The following is a 22631-nucleotide window of genomic DNA, read 5'->3' as shown; positions in this document are numbered from 1 at the left end:
TATAATGATAAAAAAGACCATCCTTTAACTCTATGAAAAAATAAATATATCTGAAATACCATGATTTTAAAAACATTAATAAATTACATGAAGGCACGATAAAGGGAAATATCCTCATGATTAACTTACAGAATCAATAAAATTCTTGAAATTAAAAAAGCAGTAAAAAATTTTTTTGTTTCGTTGTTTTTTGTATAATATATCATATTCAATTATTTTTCTTGTAATAAGTAGGTAAATTTGATATATGAAAGAAATTATTGGGAAAATCAATGGACAATGGTCAATATGGTCATATAATTACTTACATTTATTATCTCAATGCGTGTAACGTACATAAACGGACAATAAAAATGTGCAAACAGTTCAACTTTTCGCTGATTTCAAGCTTAATTCTACAACGATAAATTGCAATAAGGTATATTGCTTAAATTCTTTTTACAAAAAGTCCAAAATGAAAACATGAAATAAACAAGTATGAAGAACAAAACGTATTTCATTAATGCTCTAGGTTTATTATAGATATGTAATATCAGTGGCATAGCGTCTAAACGTAGACCAAACTTAATTCACATTATACTTTAAAACGATGTATTTACAATTACTTAAAATATAAGATTTGTAAACCTCGCGCTAAATACTTTTTTATCAATATACTCTACTAACTATCTGTTGACTAAAGATATACTTATAAATAAAAATTCAAGTCATTTTCAATGTCATGAATGAAATTTATGTCAATAGATCGTGCATCAATAAATACATTATAGAGAACTATGTACAAAAAGAACGTTATAGATTTGAATGAGTTTTTAACTACACAAGTATACTTTAAGATATATTTTTATAGATCCGAGTAAAGGTAAATTTTATTGATCTAAGGAGTTATCAGAATTATTTGGAATTTCTAAATTCTTGATAATTATTTTGATCTTAAACTTTACTCATTATTAACAACGGGGTTTTGAATCTCAAATAAACTAAACACTAGGACTTAACTAAAAGTTTTCTTTGAAAATCATAAAATACGCGAGTCTTTTAAAGCTAAATTAGACTTCTTCAAACATTGTATAATACTTTTTCCTCATTGTTCGTACAGTTACGAAAAGGCACTACAAAAGTATGATTAATGGAGATATGTTTAGCGATTATAAAAATGTTCTTTTGTTTTGCGAAACGTACACATAGCTTTCTTTTCTTATTTTGTTCGTAAAAATGTGAGTAAGTTTTTTAAAAACTATAATTATTCTGATAACTCTACAGAAGAACGTTGAAGATTTCATTATTAATAAAGAGTCAAGATAAACAATGCGCTCATTGTATATATAACAACATTATCGTCATCAATAATCTAATATTGCATCTTAAAAAATTGATGTATTAAAACTCGAGTTTTAGTGCCGAAAGACAATTATCGTACACAATCGTTGGAATAATTTTTAAGAGTTGCAATATTATTTTTTACTATCAATTTTCTTTTAAGGCGTAATCTTAATAGTAATATCAGATAGAGATTGCACTAACCAATGATCAAGTCGTGCGCATAAAAAAATCTTCTCTCGTGTAGTTCGTTACGGAAATCAGTTGCCTTTTTAACAAAGACTTTTTTTTTCGTAACATGCACATCTTCAAATGATTGTAAAGGAGACGCTGTAGTTAAAGTTGCCTTGAGTTCGGCGCGGCAAGTTGATTGACAATGATTATTGCATTACTGGTTACGCAGCGAAAAAAAAAGAAGACGAACGAAGGAAAAGCCAAACCTCCACTTTGTACCGGTGAGAGAGACGAACTCTGTAATGAAAGTTGTTGACCTTGATGGTGTAGCGATACGGATACCTGCCTCCTATGTTGATCTTTGTTCAATCGAGTTTCGCGGGTACACAGCAGCGTTTTGTCTCGATCTCTTTCTTATTCCTCGCAATCGCGATAGAAATGCAGCACGAATTCGATGTATTCGCCGGCTTGCCTGTTCTTACAAATATTCTGAAAAGAAGAAAAAAAAAATGCACGCATTTCAATGTTGGCTGTGCTGGATTTCGTGTAATGCTCACTTCTTGCGGTTGCACAATGGGCACGCGGAACCTCAGCGTTTTTCGCATGTAATTGGCAACGTCCAGGAGGAAAGACTGGTCGCCCGGTTGATTGGGGTTCTCGGTGAAGTGCGCCTGCGGCGAGCCTTTGCCGTTAGCGAAGCCCCAGCCGCAGTTGATCCCCTCGTCGAGGCCGGTTGTCGTCGGCGGTGTGCACTGCTGAACCACTTGCCAGTACCACGGCATCCCACTGTCGACGCGTCGACCGGGATTAGTTTGGACACGAGGATCTACCCGGGGAAAGTGCGCCGCGAACACTTACACGAAGCGCAGCGCCAACTGCGTGTCGGGCATGTACTTGGACAGAGGCACGATGCAGCTGAAGTTGTTGGGCGCGTTCGGGGCTGCCACCGAGCAATAGCGCTGATCCAGCGAAGCGTTGAAGCTCTTGGCGGAGACGAAGAGCTGTGGCTTGGGCTCTGGCGGCAACGAGCCGGCGGCGTTACTCGCCACTTCGCCCCAGTCGCTAGCACTACCCGCGCTGCGCCGGTTCCGCTTGTGCAGGTACTTGTAGTTGCTCTAGGACATTCGTTTGCACGTCGGTCGAGCTGCTGCGAGTGCCGCTCACTGCCGTTCGCAAACATCATACTTACTTCTTTGACGAGTGTTTGAGTGCTGGGCTCCGAAGGGCTGATGCCATTCTGAAGGCCCTTGCTCAGTTTGCGCTTCTCTTCGTGTATGCTCAACGGCTGCTCCAAGTGCTCCGCTGGAATTGCAAAATCTTTCCTTCACTCTGCGTTCGTCGTTTAGATTTGCCGAAATGTTCGGCGGCGACTTACACATGGCTTTCTTTTCTGCGGGCGGCTCGTTCTGCGGGTTCTCTAATTGATGGATCTCGGCAGTGCAGCAATAGACCTGTCGAGAGTCACTCGGAGTTAGGGTTCGGCACTTGCGCGTCGACGCTACGCTTTGGTTTCCTGAAGTCTCACCTGGCAGGGGCTTTCAAGCTCGGCAAACTGCGTCGAGCATTCGGCTGGTTTTCCCAAAGCAACGGGTCCCTTGGTAGTCGGTGGTGCGTCTACGTAGGTTCCCGGATCGTTTTCGTCGACGTTACTGGGTACTGCGCCAGGTCCATTTTTGCTCAGCCAATTGCTCGGAAACTCACTGTCGCGATAAGAAAGAGCAGGCATTAGACGGGCAGTCCTGGCTGCAACGCACCAGCGAAGCAAGCAATTTCGACTAACTTCTTGTCGACTTTGGGCGGCGAGCCAGGGTGATGACTCATGGGATACCACGTAATCTCCTGCGAATATAGATGTTGCTTGGGCGACTGCGTGGACATGAGATTCTTGAGATTCTTGTGGTCGGTGATGGTACTCGGATGAGTACCGTGCCTCGTGTACGGCGATGCTGTGCTGCGGAACAGTGGGTTCGTCTTGGGGTCGTAGCTCGACGACGGCAACGACGGCGACGACGACAACGACGACGATGACGAAGACGACGACAACGACGACGATAACGATGACGACGATGACTGGAGCATGTTTGTGTGGGAAGGACCGATTGCGAGGATACCGCTACCTGCCATCGCCGTCCACTCCATGCTGCTACGCTTCTGGTACTCCAAAAAGTAAAGCGTCGCCATCGCCACGAGACTGTAAATTGTCAGTCGTTGAAGCCATGTTCAAGTGTAGGAGGGAGTTGCGGCAATAGTTACCAGAATGCCATGATGAGAATCAGTATGACGATGATGATCTGTATGAATTTATTGCTACATAGAAGCTCGTCGTCCCTGTCCTTGGATTTGCTCGGCGGTGACGGCGACGACGATGACGACGACGACGACGATGACGACGACGACGACGACGACGACGACGACGACGACGACGACGACGAAGACTTGGCGTTGATCGATGAGTATTTGCTGGTCGACACATTGGATACCGAACTAATCGAACTCTTAAGACTATCGCCTCTCTTTAACTTAGCCAGTCGTTTGTTGATCCTCTCCAGTTGATCTATCCTCGTCTCCAGACTGTCCGTCACCTGTGCTCCAATCGCACCGTTGAATCGTAAGCTTTGGGCGCGAAGCTCGCGACGAATGACCGACGAAAGACGAGGAGGCTTACTTTGCAGAGCTCCTTGACGGCGCCAATGTTCTCCATGAAAATGCGCTCCTTGTTGACCACCAAGAAGTTCTCGATTCTCTGGCCGTTGGGCAGAACGATGTCGCCGGCGGGCAGCACGGCCTCGGGCAGGATCTGCTGCACCTCCTGAGCGATGACGCCCGTGTCCTCGTGCGTCCTGACGCCCAGGCCGGAGTGCTGCGCGAACTCGGGGGCGTATCGGTAGCGCACCACTCTCAGCTGCTGCACGTTGCGCAGCTGCTCGCGCGTGTCGAGCTCGTGCACGTTCTGCTTGGCTCTGGCGTCGCTCGGCTGCACGATGTGGCCCGTCACCTGAAGCAGGCGCGCGCGCGCGTTTATCGCGCTGTCCACGCGGCGGTCCACCGGCAGAGCCGACCTACCTTGACGTTGCCGTGGACCACGAGCGCCTCGTCCGGCCTGTCGGTGTTGATGCCCACGCGGCCGGCGTGGTAGACGCTGTCCGGCGCCGCCCCGCGCTGCCAAGTGCTCTCGGTGCCCGCCGTGCTGCCCTCCGACTCGAACTGCCCGGGGTTGCTCGCCTGCGAAGCACGAGCGACGCTTAGCCCCGGAGGAGCCGATCGTCGGCCGCCGAGGCGCCGCCACTCACCCTCACGATGATCCGCTCGGAGGCGTGCGCGACCACCTGGTAGTTGGCTTGATCGGCCGTGTGCGCGTGCAGCCCGACCACCAAGTAAAAGTACCTCTGGTCGGGGTTCGGCTTGCCCTTCTTCCTCATGTTGTTGCTCGTGGTCTCGCTGAAGTGCAGCCGTCCGACGGTCACTTTGGTCACGCGCTCGCCGCCCATTTCGATCCTGCAACGTTGCCGCGCGCCGCGCCACGATGAGAAAGGAGGCGCTCGCGCACCCAAGTCGCCGAGTCGGCCGAGTACTCACACGACGGGGTGAAAGGGCTTCTTGCTTCTGTCGCTCTGACTCTGCTCCACTCGGATCGTCTGCGCGGGCGACTCCACCTTCACGCCGTAAAAGTGCAGCTGGAAGCTGCTGATCTTCTTCAGACCCTCGCCGGTTTTCACGAAGACGGCTTCGCCTTGCAGCTGCGCGTGGCAAGTGATCTAGTCGAGCGCCCGGCAAAGCAGACCGTCAGATGCGTCGGCAAGCACTGCGCAGCGAAACTTACCTGAAAGTGATTCTTCTTCTGGCAAACGAAGGCGTCGTCGGAGTTGCTGAAATTGAAGCCTTTGTCGGCGTCCACTCGGTAATGCGGCACCGGCAGCTCCTTCAGGTTGTGGTCGCAGAGCGCGTGCCACGAGGTCTGCTGGAACGGATGGAAGCGGATGCACTGGTAACTGGCGTCCGAGTAGTTGTTGTCGGCGTTGGCGTCCTCGTTGTCCAGGCCCGTGCTGCTGCTGCTGCTGCAGCTGTGCTCCACCGTTCCCAGCTCCGGCTCCTGCGAATACGACCGACCGGCGAAAGCTCAACGACGCGTCGACGCCCAAGTGTCGCGCGCACTCCATCGACATTTATCCAAGCAACGCACAGCTTATGCGCGGTAAACACTCGAGAGGTTACGGGCGATGGCATGCAGTAAACACACGCACCCACACTCAGCCAGACGCACAAGTAGTAATGAAGAAAAGGATTCATACGTTATATACCTGCTTGACGTGTACAAGGCCATCCTGACTGTGCTTTCGCTTCTTCGGAGCGGGCTGCAGGGATGTGTACAACGTCGTGATGCCGTTGGCGCTCTGTTGCTGCTGCTGCTGCTGCTGTTGCGGCTGCTGTTGCTGCTGATCGTGGGACAGTGAGAGTAACGGCGCTTGCGCTTGCGACGGCTGCTGCTGCTGCTGCAACGTCGCCGAGGCCGTGAGCAGAGGCGTCAACACCGGGTGCGACAGTAGCAACGAGTCTTGCGCGCCGTTCAAGCCCCGATGAGACGGCGGGAGCAGCGTAGCCGTCGGAGCGTAGCTCACCGCGTTGGCTTGCTGCTGCTGCTGCTGCTGCTGCTGCTGCTGCTGATGATGATGCTGTTGCTGCTGCAGCAACACGTCTGCCGCCGCCGCCGCCACCGCCAGGTTGCTGCCTTTCTGATCTGCAGTCACACTGGACGTGAGCCGCGCCAGGCGAGCGTCGACGCGGCATAGCGGGCTCGGCAGAGCCAACTTACGCGGGGAGTGAACGTGGCGAGCGTCGTGATGCCCGGGTGGAGAATACGGCGGCTCGCTGCCGCTGTCCGGCGGACTGTCGGGCAGGCCATGTCTGCAAAGAGCACGCGTTCATTGGCAAGACGCGAACGAAAGCTTACGGGTCAGTCCCTTCTTTGGAAAGCAGACCAAGAGCGACTGTTAATGGAAGTGACAGTTAGAGATGTTGCATAAAGAACAATAGTCGGGTGGTGCGATCAAAGAATAGCTGGGAGTGGAAATGCCAAGATATTAGCGAGTTAGTCGGGAAGCGACAGTACGCAGGTGACAAGAAAGAAAGATAAGATGTTCTGTTTAATTGTAAGTACACTCACTCGGAGGTGGGTAGTTGGATGACGTCCGAGATGTCGGACTGTACCTGTGCCTCGCGGATATAACAAAAGCTACAAACAAAGGGAAACAATCTTTGGTTTTCGTCCTCAAACGCAAACGATCTTGGGATTCATTGGCTAGGGAATCGAGATCTGCCGCTACAAAATCAACTACCAAACGTCATTTCTCGAAGTATGCCGGGTTACTTCGTTTCAAAGCAGCGGTCAACGTTAAATGTGCTACGTATCTACGTGCTCGTGGTGCAAATAGCGAGAGAGCGAGATCCGCAAAGTCATCGCGTTGCGAATGATCGAGCGAGGCCCGCGCCAAAACAAACGGAAAGCAAGTACGCGAACAAAGCGAAACGAGGGGATCGACTCACGGAAGCATGTAAGACTGTGGGTCCTTGTAGCTGGCGCCGACTGGAGCACCGCAGGTGGCCGTGGCCGTGGGATGAATTTGCGCGATCGGCGAGGGCAACCTCGCCGGAAGCTGCTGCTGTGCTTGCTGCTGCTGCTGCTGCTGCTGCTGCTGCGCGCCATGACCCGCTGGAGGGCTGTTCTCGTTGTGCGACAAAGTGTCCGCGAAGTAGCTGCAATCACGCGGGCGAGTGCACTCGAGCGATGCTTTCTCGTCGCTGCGGCGAGCGCTCTGCGCTTTTGCTTTGGAGTCGCGACGCGTCCCAAATATTGTCGCTCGCGCGCTCTCGCTGCGTTTCCATTCGAGTTCAGCGAAACGGAAGCTGCAGCGAGGCTAACGCAATAGTCCCATCGTAACGAGCCTTGGCAGTGTTATTTACGAACTGCGAGCTGCCCCGCGCCGAAAGAATGCGCGGACGAAAATAGCAGCGCAACGGTAAATGCCCGCGAATCACGCGTGGCCTACGAGCGCACGGTCGTTCGGCTTTATCACGAAACTGACACTGCGTCGGCTGGTTGTTTGCGCGCACGCGAGACCAAGAGAGAGAGAGAGAGAGAGAGAGCTTTGGCCTGTCGCGAGGCAAGAAGAAAAAGCGTCGCCACGTCGATACAGGTGTCGTCGACGAAGCGAGTTCGCTCTCTTGCTTCTGCAGGCGAGAGTTACGGCACGCCGATCAGCAGGCACGGGAGAGCCACCGCGCAAAACAACGATAACGCTATCGGCAGGCGCGCGCGCTCCTATTGCCCACGCGCGCTTTTTCTCTCTCTCTCTCTCCCTCTCTCGCTCGCTCGCTCGCTCGCTAATAGATTCGCTCTCGAGGCTGCGGAATTATCGTCGCGCGCACGGCCGTACCGCGTCTATTTTCGGGACGCGGGCCGCTCCCTTCGCGCCCGTCGCTTTTCCGCTCTCGCGCACCCACTTTCCGAAGGTGAGCGCGGCACTTTTTGCAAGATCGCGACCAGCCGAAACTGCCCGACGGTCGTTCAAATCACTGGCGGCGAATCGAGTGGCGACTCAACGCGAGAGGCTGCGTTATTTTGTCGAAATCTATCGAATGAGGCTTTTCAGCGCTCGGCCTGCACGAATTCAGGTCACGTCTGGCATACACGTACATAGTTTAATCACGAGACAAGCGAATTAATCAATTAGCCTATCGTCGTGGATGACTTATTGACGCAGCGCGAGACTCGGATGTAAGAGAGAGAGAGAGAGAGAGAGAGAGAGAGAGAGAGAAAGAGAGCAAAAAATCGCGCAGCATTGAAATTCGTTGTCAGCGCCTGGAAATCAAGCAGCCGTGCGATAGGAGCGTGTTAATGCAATGGGCCGTGATTTCGTCAATTTCATCCAGTCTCTCTCTCTCTCTTTCTCTGCAGCGGCGTCATTATGTGATTACACGTCTACGTGTGCGTGCATACGCGCGGAGCAGAGTTTGGTTTGCGCAGCGCTCGCAGTCCCGATGGCTCGGCCGGGACCCGTTTTGGCTGGCTGCGCCCGGAGATCCACCCGCGCCGGTCGAGCCCTCGATCCAGTTCTCGGCCGCCGGCGTCGCAAAGGGGACTTACGTGGCTGGCTGCTCGCTGTCGCTGTTGATGAAATCTTCCAGTTGCGAAAAGTCCAGCGCCTCGTTGTCTATTCCAGCGACGAAATCGCCCCTTCCTGCAACCAGAGGAACACGACGGGGGAGATGAAAAACGATCGGCGCTCGCGTGAAGAATCGTAGCTCGCGGCCGGGCACAGGTAAATACGGCCGACTGCCGGTGGTCGTCGATCCGCGGCTGCGAGCAGATTTAGCGCTAGGCCCCTCGTCCCCTTTTCCCTTCTACTCAGCCTCTGCTCGTCGACTCGCAATATAATACAGAGTTGTAACAAATAACCAGCCGTCCGACTATCTTAGTGTGCGCGCCCGCGTCGCTTAAACGTTTAACCGCCTCGAATCAAGTGTCATAAGTCGCTTCTTCCGTTCCGCTATTATTTACAATCGCCCCGCGCTACGTGGGCTTTTTATTGCATACGCGTCGTTCCGTCTCCGCCTTTATCAATACTCCTGCCTCGATACGCTCGCTAATGTTCACCTTTGTTCTTCGACCGATCGGACTGCGCGCGGTCGTGGCGACGATTCGGTGGTCGATCTTCATTTTCCGCTGGTTAACCTCGCTCGATCGCGACGAAAATACGTCGGAAGGCAAGAACGGGCACAGAAGTAGGGAGAGCTTCGTTGACGGATACCGATCATCCGTTTTACGTTACACCACGCAAATCAATGCAGCTTCTTCCCTTGAACGATCGGACAACTTAGAATCAAACAGTGTCCAATCGAGTTTTCTCAAAACACTGGCTGCACGTCTAAATGATTTATCGCCCGACCAATATGCACGACGCAATGCATCTCAATACACTCCGATAAACTTCCAGATGTTCATCGTATTTCAAACGTTCGAAACTGCAGTAAAGTCTGTATGCTTAGTTCTGGAAAGTACCGGTATCTATTTTGATAACAAAGCGCTCCTACTGCCGTTAACTGAACCCGCTGCCAGTCAAATCAAGCGTTCTGTCCATTCAAATGTAATTCTTAATGAAATTTTAGCTTGAGAAACATTTATCAATTTTGCGTACTGCATAACTATTCGAATGCAAAGTAAGTCATTATCCAGTATAAATTTATTTACCTATCAATTGAAAGATCAAATTTGTCGTTTAACCTGTTCCATTGGAATTTTAGTTATTTTTTTCTGCCGCGTGGCATTCCCTCGCAAACTCTGTTTTCATTAATCGACCTCATATACTGTAATTTTAAATTCAGATTCTTCGGCTCGGATGAGATTTACGCGAGTCGGGCACTTCGTCAAGCAGTATCGAGTTTGGAAATTTCGCCAAGAATAAGAGTCCAATCTGCGTGTTAAAAATGTGATTAGTCTTGAACAAATTGGAACTCATCATTCCACAAAAAAGTAGCAGTAAAAATCGCGCTCGGAAGATTTTACGAAATATATGCTTCGTAGATAATAAATTTTGTCGGCTTCGGCTCTTGCAGTATATCTTCTTGATTTACGGCACAATCGAAGCCAAAAGAGAAATTCGCAGGATTTAATTCACTTAATTCAGTATACGAGTTACAAATCAGTGTAAGAATATTGCTGTGTTTTTTTCTTTGAAGAGCCATTGACTGTAGGCGTGAACGTAAACTATTCCAAGTAGGCTGTATTCACAAACTGTAGCATTTAAAATCCTTCTTTTTTTCCGCCGCGTATAGAGCGCAAAATTCTTCAATCGAGTCAGCGTCGACGGCCGAGAGCTCAGAAGGAAAAAAAAAAGAAATGAAAGATCGGAAACTCGGTCGTGGTGTGTTCCCGACACACGACTGCATCGATGCCTAAACAAGCAGCAGCAAGCGTACATCCATATTTTCCGAAGACCAGCTATACAAATTGTCAGAACGCGTCTTTGCTGAGAAAGTTGAACGTGAGAAGCAGGCATAAAGCACGAAGCTTGCGACAGAAAAATCAGGGCCGAAATATATACGTTGGACTCGCCATGTCGACGCGAGGGGGTTGGCCGCGGGTCGCGGGAGGGTGCTGTTTGCCCCGCTCGCGCCAATGGGGGGCGTTGCCACAGAGCGTCTTATCGACCAAACTACCCAAGTCGCTGCTGCTGCTGCTTTCGCTTCGAATCTCCTCGATATTACTACCAGCGACTCCCCCCCCCCCCCCCCCCCCCAATCACCACTTTTGTCGAACTTGTGTGCGTTCCGCGCCTCGTTGAGAGAGAAAAATGGTGGCATTTCTTCGGGCCGGAAGCGCCGTGACGTTCGGGAGCGTTTATAATTGACTCTCGCTTGGGGGGGACCAGCTGTGTCCGAAAACGAGAGAAGCACGACCCGTTCGATTAAGCGCGATTATCATAATTGGCTGCACAGGGGTGAGCGGCGCCGTCAGGTGTTGGTCCGACAAATGGTCGTTTCCCTTTGCTACCGCAGCTACCCTTGCCTGTGCGCGCTATGAGAACCTTATTTCCGCGCGTTCGTTGGAATTTTTTTTAAAGCTACTCGTCAGAAAGTATCAACTTCATACGGAAATCATTGTCGTTTATATACATTAGAGAAATGTGTTTATTCATTATGACTAATTGTATTATCTTATGCAAGCCTGAGCAGCGGAACATTCTCTTGTTAGGCAAACAGTAGCACGTTTCTCAAGCAAGTTTACGTAAAAATATTTGCAGAGCGAAGAGACTGTTTATATTTTTATCGGCGTACGCGCGAACCAAACGTTCATTCGACGCGATCTCATTGAATATGTGGCCGTTGGATCGCTGCACGTACGCGCGTCGGTATCCAAATCCCAAAAGAGAGCCGAGGCTCCCTGCCGTACCTGCATTCGGAAGGAGTCTCCTCGCCCCGGGATGGCCGATGTTCTCGTCCTCGAAATCAGCGCGCTCGCCGGCGATCTGGTCGGCCTGATGTTGTATCATGGACCAGGCGAAATCCATGACTGCGATCGCACGCGCGCACTCGAGGAGTCGGCAGACGGGAGAAAGGAGTCGAGGCTACGTAGCGCAGCGAAACTCGCGGTCGCGCGCGCTTCTCATCGCGCGTCACCGTACGTCGCGCGCGAGCACAAATGTGCGCGATGATCGCTGACCGATCCCGATCGAGCTTGTCGGCAGCCGAACGAGCGAGAGCGGGACGAGTCTAATATCCTGGTGGGGGAGCGAACCAGACGAGGGAGGTCCGGCCAACCCTTGTGAGCTTTGTACTCCCACTACTGCCGCGATATTCCTCCACCACTCGCTTCGCGCGCTCTCTCTCTCTCTCTCTCACTTGCTTTTCCGCTGTGCAAATTGTCTGATGATCGTGCTTTATCTTGTCGATATTCCACCTTGATTTGTTTGCTTTTTCCTTCGGCATTGGCTTTCCCTCCCGCTCACTTTGTATTTCGCGTAATGGCGCAACGATCTCACTTCTGTGTTTTCGATCGTTCGCGCTCTTATTTCGTTCTGCTTGCTTTTCCGGCCGACGTCGAGGTGCGTCGTCGAGGATTAGCTCGACTTCTCACTGCGATTCCGAGCATTTTCATGGCGAGAGAAAAAGAAATAGAAAAACAAACAAAAAAAAAAAAAAAAAACTATTATTATTCGGTATTCGTCGATAGGGGCGCCAAGCGCGATTTCAGCGAACTGATCCGCTTGTCCTTTATTCGCGTGCGGCGCGCCCGACGCAACAAGCGTGTAAGCGGTATTGATATTAGTCTTGGCTAATTATTACATGTACCATGGTGGACATAATCGGCGCGACGCATCGCTCTGCTTTCGGGTAGCGCGCACGCAAGTGGGGTACGCGTACGAGCGAAACCGCAGCAGCAGCAGCAGGTTGACTTCGTCCCCCCTGGCCCTCGTACACGCGCGCGTTTGTTGAATATGTAAATATTGAACCAATGCGCCCCTTAACCGATCGGCGACCTGTTTATTTATAGCTTGACTGCCCCGGCGTGGCTGATTCACGCGTCGCTCACGGGACGGGCTTTGTTGGCTCACTGGTGAACGCTGCGGTTCCCGCGTACGATTTGGCAGGTTCATCGGGCCACCCGACAAATCAACTCTCGTTCGTCGTGTCAGCGAGACGTCTCATTCCGCGTAGCGAATAATGGCCTTCGACTTTCCTTTTCGCACGATGTTTTCGGTAGTCGTCGTGCTCTTTATCGGTCAATGAAGCAGAAGCGAAAAAGCGGAGCACGATGACAGCCTTTTTATGCTCCGCGGGCAAGAAAAAGTTCGTTTCAACTTTTTCGCCGATCAAACTTTCTCTTGCGAACCGTACAAATTCCGCGATACGGCGGATCGCTTCGAAGAAAATAAAGAGCGACGCAACTTGGTGAGCGAAATGCAATGTCACTCGCGCGCGTGAACTATTCCTCTTACGCCGAGTAATTGAATGACAATAGAACCTAGTTTTAAATAAGAAGGCAGAGAAGAAAAGAACAGCGGTTGAAACAGTAGCTGTGCACGAGAGGAAGTGGCTGGAAATGGAGTGGGTGGGGAGGGGGGGGGGGGAGAATAAAAGAATGGCAAGATTTCGCCGTAAAAAGTTTTGAAACGGAGCTAATGGATCCCGATAGCCGCGGAAATAGCAAAGTTTTACGAGCGAACGAATCCTTTGGTGGAAATTAACGAAAAGAAAGATATCAGATTACGAGCACTCGTAGTAACACACGATCGTTTTACAGCTCCACGCCGCGAATTTGACAAGAAGCGAAGGAGAGCGGCGCCGTGCTCGGCCATAATTCGCGCGAGAGAGAGAGAGAGAGAGAGAGAGAATCGCGACGGAAATCGATTGGCCCATGCGCGTACACATCGTAGAAATAAGTTGATATTCCGGCGAGGAGCTCGTAAAATTCACATTTAAATGATAGCCGCGTTGCCATGAGAGACGTTCCAGTTTCGCGCGATGGCGCGCGCAGCCATCATCCAGCGGAGCACGCGAGCCAACGAAAACAAATGTCGCGAGGAGCCATTGATTTATCGCGCGTCATTTCGGTGAGCGCCGCCTCCGGGCCGCGAGTTTCGTACGCGGGACGAGCTCTCAACGAAGTCGCGTCGCTCGCGGCGCTCGCGCGACAGAGCGCGTCAGCCGACTTTGGCGCGCTTCTTTCCGCCGGAGCACCGCTCGAGTCCCGATCCGGCGATATCCTTCGATGAGTCGCGTGCGCGCGGCGGGGATAAATATTTTGGGCAAAAGCGTAATCGCCGCACGCGCGAGCCGGCGGCGAATCGTCCGAGCGCGAGAGGATCGCGCGCACGACGACGGGTCGGCGCGTCTGTTTATCGTCGCGCATTATTTCGAGAGCGCGCGAGTCGTGGGATCGATTGGCGCAGACAGCGCGACTCGCCGGGTAGCCGAGCGATCGCCAAGGGAGGAGCGAGGGTGCGCGATTCCCGTCAGCCGGCTCGCGAAAGTCCAAGGATACGGGGCGCTTCTCGCGTTACGATCGCGCGTGTGCGCGCCGGAGCGACAGCGGCGCTGCCCGCGGGGGCGAGGTCGCGAGCGCCAACTGCGATTCGCTGGCTCGCCGGGGAGCTGCTGCTGCTGCTGCTGCTGCTGCTGCTGCTGCCGCGCGCCGGAGCGGGCATCGATTTAACAAAAGCCGCCCCTCCCACGCTCTCGACCGTCCAAGCGGCAAAACTTATTAAACTGCCCGAGTCCCAGGCAGCCGTACTCTCTCTCTCTCTCTCTCTCTCTCTCTCTCTCTCTCTCTCTCTCTCTCTCTCTCTCCTGCTGCAGCCGGATATGTTTGACAGCGCAATCGCATATGTACGCGCCCGCTTCACGCCCTATTCGTTCTGTTTTCTTTTTTTTTCATACCTCGTGGAACCTTCGCACCGCCCGTACATTGTTTCGTTGGAAATACTTGCGAGACCGTCAATTTTTCAATGTCGGCGCCTGACAAGGTGCTACGCGGTCGGTCTTTCAGGCACAATGTCATGAAAAAACGAATATCCACGTTTGGTTTCGTTTGCTCAACGTTTACCGAAGACGCGAACGTACGCGAAACTCTCGAACTTATCTTATACGGAACCGGCGACTAAACAACTTCGTAGAAGTTGGTGCGTTCCGACGAATGATTTCCAAGTTGCGCGGACAGCTAATTGCAAATAAACATACGCGCGCGAAACTCACTACATAAGTATCGTGCTCATTAACTTCTGAAAGTTTGTAGAAGCGTCAGACCGTCATTTCTCACTTGTCGACAAAGTAGCTCAGTCGCACATTGTGCACATCGTGAAAAAATGTCCAACAAGCAGTCATACGCGACTTATGCAATTCAAATACAAAAAATTCCTCTATAATTGATTTAAAATCAAGCGAAGTAATAGCCACGTCATATACACGCGTATAGAGGCAGGTGTGAAAGTGAAGTGGCTATTATACTCATCCAAACACATATGACGCACTAACAATGTACTACGAGCCCGGAAATGAGTATATAGTCTCTTTCTCTCTTTCGAAGCGTCCCCTTAAACTCACGTGAAGCAAACGTAATCAGGTGTGTGCAGCGGCGAGCACCGGTTCTTCTCTCTCCATTTTTTGTTTGGACGCACAAGTGCGAGCACAATGTTTACGCGTGGATCACGAACCGCTGATTCTGTTCTCTTTTCGCGACGTCGCCCACCCAAACCAGCGAAGTGATTGGCGTTTTTTTTCTCTCATTTCTTTTTCTTTTTGACGAATGAAAATATAAAAAAATGACCCATATTGGGGAATCCGCATCGCGTATCGCAGTTTTCTCCTTTTGTTTTATTCGCGACATTTTGTACCACTTATTGCTTCCAAGAATCGCTATCTTCGCTTACTCTTTTTGTTTGGAAAAGGATAAATATTGCGTTGAGAATTTTTTAAACAACTATTCTCGATGAAGTAATCAGGCAAGAAAAGAGACGCAGCACTACTTTCTTTTGTTAGCCTTGTGTGCGAGCCTTTATTTTAAATAAAACAATAAAGTTCTGCTGATTATGTTCTCTGTTAGTTATTCGCGAGATGTGCTGCCAGTCAATACATCTTATCCTACAAGCATATTATAGTATGCGTACAATACTAGTGCGCTAAGATAGTTTCACCTTTGTGTGGAAATGATGCGACTGCGCTAGAGTAAAAATCCTTAAGCTCCCCATAGTATTGTTTTCTATTTTACGATGCAACGTAAATAAAACGCGATTTTCTACGAGCGCGTCGTAAATCTAGGTTTGAGTCACTGGAATAAGGTTTCAGGGAGTGAGTTGAAATATCTAACGCTAACGTAAATTTTACCGAATGAGGATTTAAAAATTTACGTTGAAGAAACACTGCTGTAGCGGCACTGCGCCCTCCAATTTAAAAAGGTTGTAAAAATTTATACCGTTATTTGTTTGAAAAAGACATTACGAGCTAGCGGGATGGGCCGAATTTTATCGCGTACGAAAATAATTTGTCTTTCTATCGTGTGAAATGCATGATAACTATTTATAAATATTTCATCGGGTACGTGTCCTTAGAAGTGCATAGGTATGAAAAAATAGCTTTACTTTCCGTCGGTATATCGCCTTTACCAGACCACGAAATATCTGTAAACAAATTGACGTTACGCATATTTATCGTCCGTGCAGACATGAAAACGTGTTGTCCATCGAGTACGAGAATCAAGAGCGAATGCACAACAAACGAAAGAGATATCGCCGGCAGAGGGAACGGCAATGTCGCGGGAACAGGGGACGCGAAGGACAAGTCCGCGCGTGGCGAGAGGGGCGACGCGCGTGCTTTTTTTCCCCGCGCGCATGCCCAAAGAGCTTTCTCTCCTTCTTATTTCGGCCGGCGACGACGAGGAGGCGTGTTAGAGCCGCAAGCTCCGGCCAATCGTCTTTGGCGTCGCGCGGCCATCGCGCCAGTTTCCCGTGCCGCGCGCTTGCATCGGCCAGATTCTCCGTCTCACCGAAAGACAAACTGCCTGTCAATTGTAATGTCTCCTCGATATATACGCTGCCGTCGTACTTCCGTTCACGGAAAATTCGTCGCTTTATTCCTATTCCCCCGCCAAACAGCTCTTACGAGGCTTCGGCGCAAGCTTCTGTTTACAAGCTTTTGGCACGCTATCGTATCTTTCATTTATTTGTTTATTTGTTTTCAAATCGGTTCTTTTTTGCGACACGCGTGTTTTGTGTATGTTATTGCGAGCAAACAAGCGTATTGATTTCGATTTACATATATCGTCCCAGTTTCTCGCATATTGACGGAAAAGTAGCGAAAGATCGTCGACGAACGTCGAGCGTCGGATCACAAAAAAAAGACGTAATTACGCGCGGGTTTCATGACGAAAGCGGCATTACGACGCTTTCTTTATCCGTCGATTCCCGCAGCTTATATCACATGGTCGATGCGCCTCGCGCTCTATGCCGTAACTATAAACGATATCGAGGCGATCTCGCGAGGTAGCGCGTGTAAAAGTGAGCAAAATTAAGCGGCATGCACGGAACGGAAATGGTTAAATAAGAATTCGTAGGAGCAATAATTTAGCGGGTTGCAACTAAACCTGAGTCATACGCCGATTTGTTGCATCGAGAAGGAGCGCTATTTTTCTTTTTCTCTTTGGATCCCGATACATTCCAAGTGTTCTTCTGATTGTTCATCGAGTCACCGCGAACCGCAAGGGGCTTTAGAAAGTTTCGCTTACTTGCGGAGATTCGCTGCCTATTGCGTAGTATTAGATAACACAGAGGTCAAAGAGAGAGAGAGAGAGAGAGAGCAAAGCTACACAGACGCGTACTCGTCGTCCCAAAGCTTCATCGTATCGAAACAAAACGTTTGACGAAGCTTCGCTGTACAGCTATCCGCGAGGCGATTAGTTACGATCGCATGTTAATTCTCAGCGTGGAGAGCATGCAGCTGGCTCGCGCGCTCCTGCTGCTGCAGCCAGTGCCGGGGGCCAACGCGCGTAAACGCTTATTTTTACGATGTTGCCGTGCAAACGACGGTGCCGAGAGCCGCCGTATCAATATATAAAACATTCCGACCTAGAAGCATCAATGGAATAAGTAGATAAACGGCCGCGAGTGGGGCGTTATTTTCCAACGTCGCGCATCTCTTTACATCGGAAACTCATGCCATATTGAAATCGCGCCGCGTGCGTTCGCTCGTCGAATGACCTTTGAACGCGCGAATGAGTTGCGGCTCTAAAAAAAAAAATAGTACAAATAAAAGAACAACCGTCGAAAGCGTTCCTTTCAACCTCTGCGTTGTTCCCCGTCACGTCGGCATCGCGACTTTCGGCCGGCGCGCAAATCCAACGGCCCGTCTCGCCGATGTTATGAATTGCACGGCGCGCGCTCTCCCGACGCGAATCGCGGCGAACGCGTCGGGCGCGCTTTTGTTGACGGAGCCGCGGCGGCCGCGATCGGAGCGTCGAAAATTCGTTTGACTTCGTCGCGCCGACGAACGCGCCTCGGGAAAGCGAGCCAAACGTTGGTAGTGACGTCAGCGGTGAATTTTCGGCCTTTCATCCCGATGCGTAGGGACGCTCGCGGCTGACGCGAGTGCGGATACCTGTTGCTCGACAATTGGGCAGAATTGGCCGTATGCAGCGCGAGCCCTCCCCACTTCCCCTGCGCGCGCTTGGCGGAAAATCGCGCGTCGACTTTCACCGTTAGCTGGGGCAGCCGAGAGAGCAGAGAATAGCGCGAAAAATGGCGGCGGCGAACAGCGAGCAAGCAATGCACTCTTACACGGGCTCGCGCGGAGATTCTAACGCTCGGCAATTGCTGTACACGTCGTTGTGTGTCATCTCGCTCTATCGGCGTTGGCAGTAGCCTCTCACCTCTCTCTCTCTCTCTCTCTCTCTCCCGCCGCGCGTTCGCCACGCACATTAAACGATATCGTAGCTCTTCTCTGTCACGAATGCAAATCGAACGGGGCGATCGGCAATTTCGCCCGTGGCTCGGCCGACCAGCGATAATTAAGCGTTACGTGACGGCTCGCCAGTTAGGACAATGCTCCAAAAAACAAGAGAGGCCGGAGCGACTGTGGAGTGTTGAATAGTTATGGTCGCTCAGCGGGAAATCCAGGTCAAGCGGCCGACCTGGAATCCTTGTTTTTTCTTCTTCCCTCCCTCCCTCCCTCCCGCGCAGTCGGCCAGCGGGTAGGAGAGAAAATTTCGGAACTCGGGCTGGAAAAACGAGTCCATCGCGGGAGAGTTGCTTGACCTCTCTGTCTCTCGGTGGCTCGTCTAGTTGCGCCATTGTACGCGACGGCTTACCGAGAATCGCCTGGAGGGTTTGCTCGTCGCCGTCGCCAATCACGTCCATGTCTCCGAGGTGGTCCTTCGAATGCAGCTGCGTTGGCGATTGCTGTCGCGCTCGGCGAGGCTAGTGGTGACAGGTTGCCGCGCGCGTGGCTGCGCGCCTCGAGCGCCGCATCTCTCGAGAGACGCTGCGCGAGCGACGGACCGCGAAGCTTCACACGCAACAACAAAACAAAGCGAACAACGCGCACCAGGGACAGAGCGCGGCCGAGTCAGAGTCGACTACTGGCACTGGCGTGCTGCTGCTGCCGCCGCTGCTGCTGCTGCCGCCGCTGCTGCTGCCGCTGCCGCACTGTGCACGAGAGCCAGCCGCCGAGAACTGGAGGATGATCACGTGATCCTCCGAGCAAGAGCAATACACACGAACACGCGCACGCACACGGACTCGCTGAGTGTCGCGCGCGCGGAGCCAACGGATACGACGTACCGTCCGAATGCACCTCCGTCCGTCGAAAACGCGTGCACCAGCGCTCGTCGTGGCTGCCAATGCCAGCCGATCCGCCACTGACCACTGACCTCTTCTCCTTTCTCGCGCGCGAGGTGGTCGCGATGCGCCTTCTCCGGGCGGCGCGTTACCGAGCGCGAATAACGGGACGGCGAGAGACGCCCGCCAAAGCTGGTAGCGACGCGATCTGTTTTATCCTTGCCGGACTCCCACACACACACACACGCGCGCGCGCTACTAGTTGGCCTTTCCGGTGCTCGAGTGCGGCCGCAGTTGTGCGTGCACGCTTCCACAAAGAGCCCTTGCCTTCCCGTTCCCTCAACATAGCGTGGCTTTTTTCCTCGAGCCTGGCCCACTCTCGGCTTTTCCCATTTTGATGATTGCCACGTCGTCGGAACATCTTGGATGCAGCATCCGCCTAGCCGGGGCATTGATATCACTTTGTTTTGTGGCTCCAACTTTCCCCGGCGACTCGAGCATCTTTCCTCCGAGGACTTGCGCGTCTTTTCGGCTCGAGCTTTTGGGGAGATCTTGGGTCATTGTCGATGACAACTGTTTCGCTGCGATGCCATGCTTTGAAATTTGCCGAAGTTCAAATGTTGATCTTCAGTATTTCAATAGACGAATCTTCACCGCGAATGTACGTGGATTGTAACGCTTGCACTGTCGCAAGATGAAATTTATCGTTCAGACTTATGCAACGATATCTCGTGATTCCGATGGAAAATCAATTAACTATTTAATTTACTTTGCGAGATGAAAATCAGAATTACGAACAAAAGATCTGAGAATATATCGTGAATGAATTGGTAGTGTCATCTGTTGGCCAATATGCAAGCTACCAATACCCTTCACTTCGGCTGATAATAATTGAACTACTCACTTGTAACAAATATTATGAAGTATTCTTTATATAATTAGTAGTGTCAAACTATGCTGTCATTATTATTTGAGTTTTTATAGATGGCAATAGTGTTAGACACTGGATGATCCGGTAATGTCCTACCATAATAGCATATTACTACTGAAATATCAACATCGACATATTTTTTCTATCAAACTTTTGCGTTTCCAAGTTCACGCTTACTAGTTTCAATACTTCATTAAACTTCAATACTGTTTATATCTACGTAAATTAATAAGGATGATGTGTGTATTCCGAAATTTTTCGCAATCTCTGACCGATATCGATTGTTACTACTGATGTTAAAATTTGTTCGTCTGAAATGTAACCATGATTATTTTGTTCCATTTTGTTAACGTCATTACGTTTATCTATTGTTTACAAAACAAGAACTGAGGGTTTTTAATTTTTTTAACTAATAGTTTTGCCAGATAGCAACACAAATAGAGCCAAATCTTGATAGTCGAACGAAGGGAAATTTCTTCCTACAGAAATGTTCGCGTTCTACTCAATTGGACAATTATTTGGGCTATCATATTATCCTCCATACATGCAATTGCTCGCGCTTGCAGGATTGAAATTAATAATGTTAATTTTTCGACTTTATCAAAACAGAATAATTATTGTTAATTCCAGTTTATAGCAGATCTGAACTGTTCAAGAGTAAAGTAAATTAATTTAAAAATATTTAATATAGTTGTTTTCTTTTTGTTTTCTATCAGTTGGTCAAAGTAATACAGCAATAGTTTTTGAAGGTTTGTATTTATGAGTATGATTGTTAACAAATGTGAAATTTCGCGTTGCCTATTTTTAATCATATTCTGAAACTTACGTAATTCACATATGTATTGACATAACTCATTTAAGATTCATTTATTACTCCATTTCAAATTTGCTAATGAACGATATTGTGTGTAAATGAGCGCCGCGTGTATTAATTCAACACATGTGATTTTTGCTGTATGGTATATTTTTATTATTATTATATTGATTTTATAAAAGACAAAGTTTCGTGAAATAAATTTACTTAAACTGAAGATAAAAATAGAATTCATGGATATCATTTAAAATTAAGGAAACTCTTATATTACATTAATGCAATAACATGTAGTTGATTTAATTGTATACGAATAATTGAACTGTGGGTTTTTAAACTTAAAATTTATGTGTGTGTATCATCGGTTTTTATGAAATGGAGTACGAAAAAATAATAATAACATCGTACAATTAGACAAAGGATTGAAATGAAAATATCATTCAAATAAATTGTCAATCAATCATTTTTAATTATTTCATCTTAAAAATAGTATTAAAAAATCTTCCTTTCTTAATCACATTGTATCAAGTTTGAATTTGTTACATTGTCAATCTGCCTTATCGCGAGTATATTAATAAAAAGTCTCCCACGTTCACAGTCATAACGCACGGAACAAGCAAAATCTCCTTTCTCTTTATTCTAAAATCTGTGGAGAAACGTAAATTATGCGCATACATAGCAACAAAAAGATATTTATTGTCGGTTTAAGCATAGATTTTGAGAATCCGAGAATGTCAACGCGAGGAAAATGTAAACTCGTCAAGTAATAAATTACGTTGTCGTTAGATACAGTAAACTGAATGCATTCGAAACCGGAATCTTTTGTTAGATGTCTCGTCACAATAGATGGGCATTGTCGTAATAATTCAAAAATCGGCGTATAAACTATAATGATGAAGTGCATTGCATGGCACTTTCGAACTGTAGGAGGTGCCTATGGAACGTGGAGACTAGTCGATAGAATTGCGTGCGTCAGATTTCCCTCGCTCCTCATAACAATATGCTGCTCCTTACACCCAGAAGTCTAACACACCGAATGCTTTGCCGTGAGAGTTTTTCGTATATATAGATATCACTGATGAGAAAATCGAGCGAACAATACAACTTACTGTCAAAATATATAAAAGTTTACGTGAAACGTAGGTAAGAGATTAAAGTAAAAATGGTGTGAGAAGAAATGTAGGAATGTGCAGGTATAATTATTGCGTAAGGAATACGATAAATTGAAAGATAAACATTGCGAGGAAAGTTACTACTACAGTAGGAAGAGTCGCGTCATAAAAGATGAACTTGACCGATAGTCATATCGAGCGTATGGAGGCACTTTTTACGTTCGTAAAAAAATTCCAACAAAAAATATGTTCCCGTTCTCATTCGTAAAGCATTGTTTTTTTTCTTGTTTGCAAAGATATCAGTACGCAAATATTTTTATCTGGTTTTCTTTTATTACATAAATAAGTCACATTAACACTAACTAGGCGGTACGTTGTAGGCGATACATGGTCTTAAAGTTACAGAAAGAAGGAATATTCGTAAGAAACATGAAAGAGATGCAATAATAATTTACAAAACGAAA

The 22631-nt window shown here is 48.9% G+C and overlaps 1 protein-coding gene across 7 annotated transcripts; it reads right to left on the bottom strand.

Moving 5' to 3' along the window:
• Positions 1 to 213: 213 nt before the first annotated feature.
• Positions 214 to 19463, bottom strand: LOC131667600 (myelin regulatory factor-like). 7 transcript variants are annotated; one of them, XM_058941106.1, is made up of 21 exons: positions 11441 to 12016; positions 8636 to 8729; positions 7036 to 7245; positions 6656 to 6724; positions 6305 to 6396; positions 5784 to 6229; positions 5315 to 5584; positions 5071 to 5249; positions 4785 to 4989; positions 4558 to 4716; positions 4160 to 4489; positions 3910 to 4076; positions 3748 to 3837; positions 3542 to 3685; positions 3275 to 3478; positions 3020 to 3194; positions 2870 to 2945; positions 2684 to 2796; positions 2353 to 2609; positions 2052 to 2280; positions 214 to 1983 (listed from the first exon to the last, which is right to left on the bottom strand). In XM_058941106.1, exons 1-21 carry the CDS (start codon positions 11556 to 11558, stop codon positions 1909 to 1911), a joined length of 3702 nt encoding a protein of 1233 aa, XP_058797089.1. In that variant the 5' UTR covers positions 11559 to 12016; the 3' UTR covers positions 214 to 1908. The 7 variants fall into 7 exon arrangements, with proteins under 7 accessions (XP_058797089.1, XP_058797087.1, XP_058797086.1 ...); XM_058941104.1 differs by having other exon boundaries at positions 222 to 1983; positions 3275 to 3685; positions 3748 to 4076; ... (1 more) ...; positions 6111 to 6229; positions 11441 to 12013; XM_058941100.1 differs by having other exon boundaries at positions 225 to 1983; positions 3275 to 3685; positions 3748 to 4076; positions 11441 to 12012.
• Positions 19464 to 22631: the final 3168 nt, after the last annotated feature.

This window comes from Phymastichus coffea, unplaced genomic scaffold (genome assembly GCF_024137745.1).
Source record: "Phymastichus coffea isolate CEN01 unplaced genomic scaffold, Cenicafe_Pcof_1.1 PCOF00068, whole genome shotgun sequence".
Classification (NCBI taxonomy): Eukaryota; Metazoa; Arthropoda; class Insecta; order Hymenoptera; family Eulophidae; genus Phymastichus; species Phymastichus coffea.
This window is presented reverse-complemented; position numbering and strand designations above follow the sequence as displayed.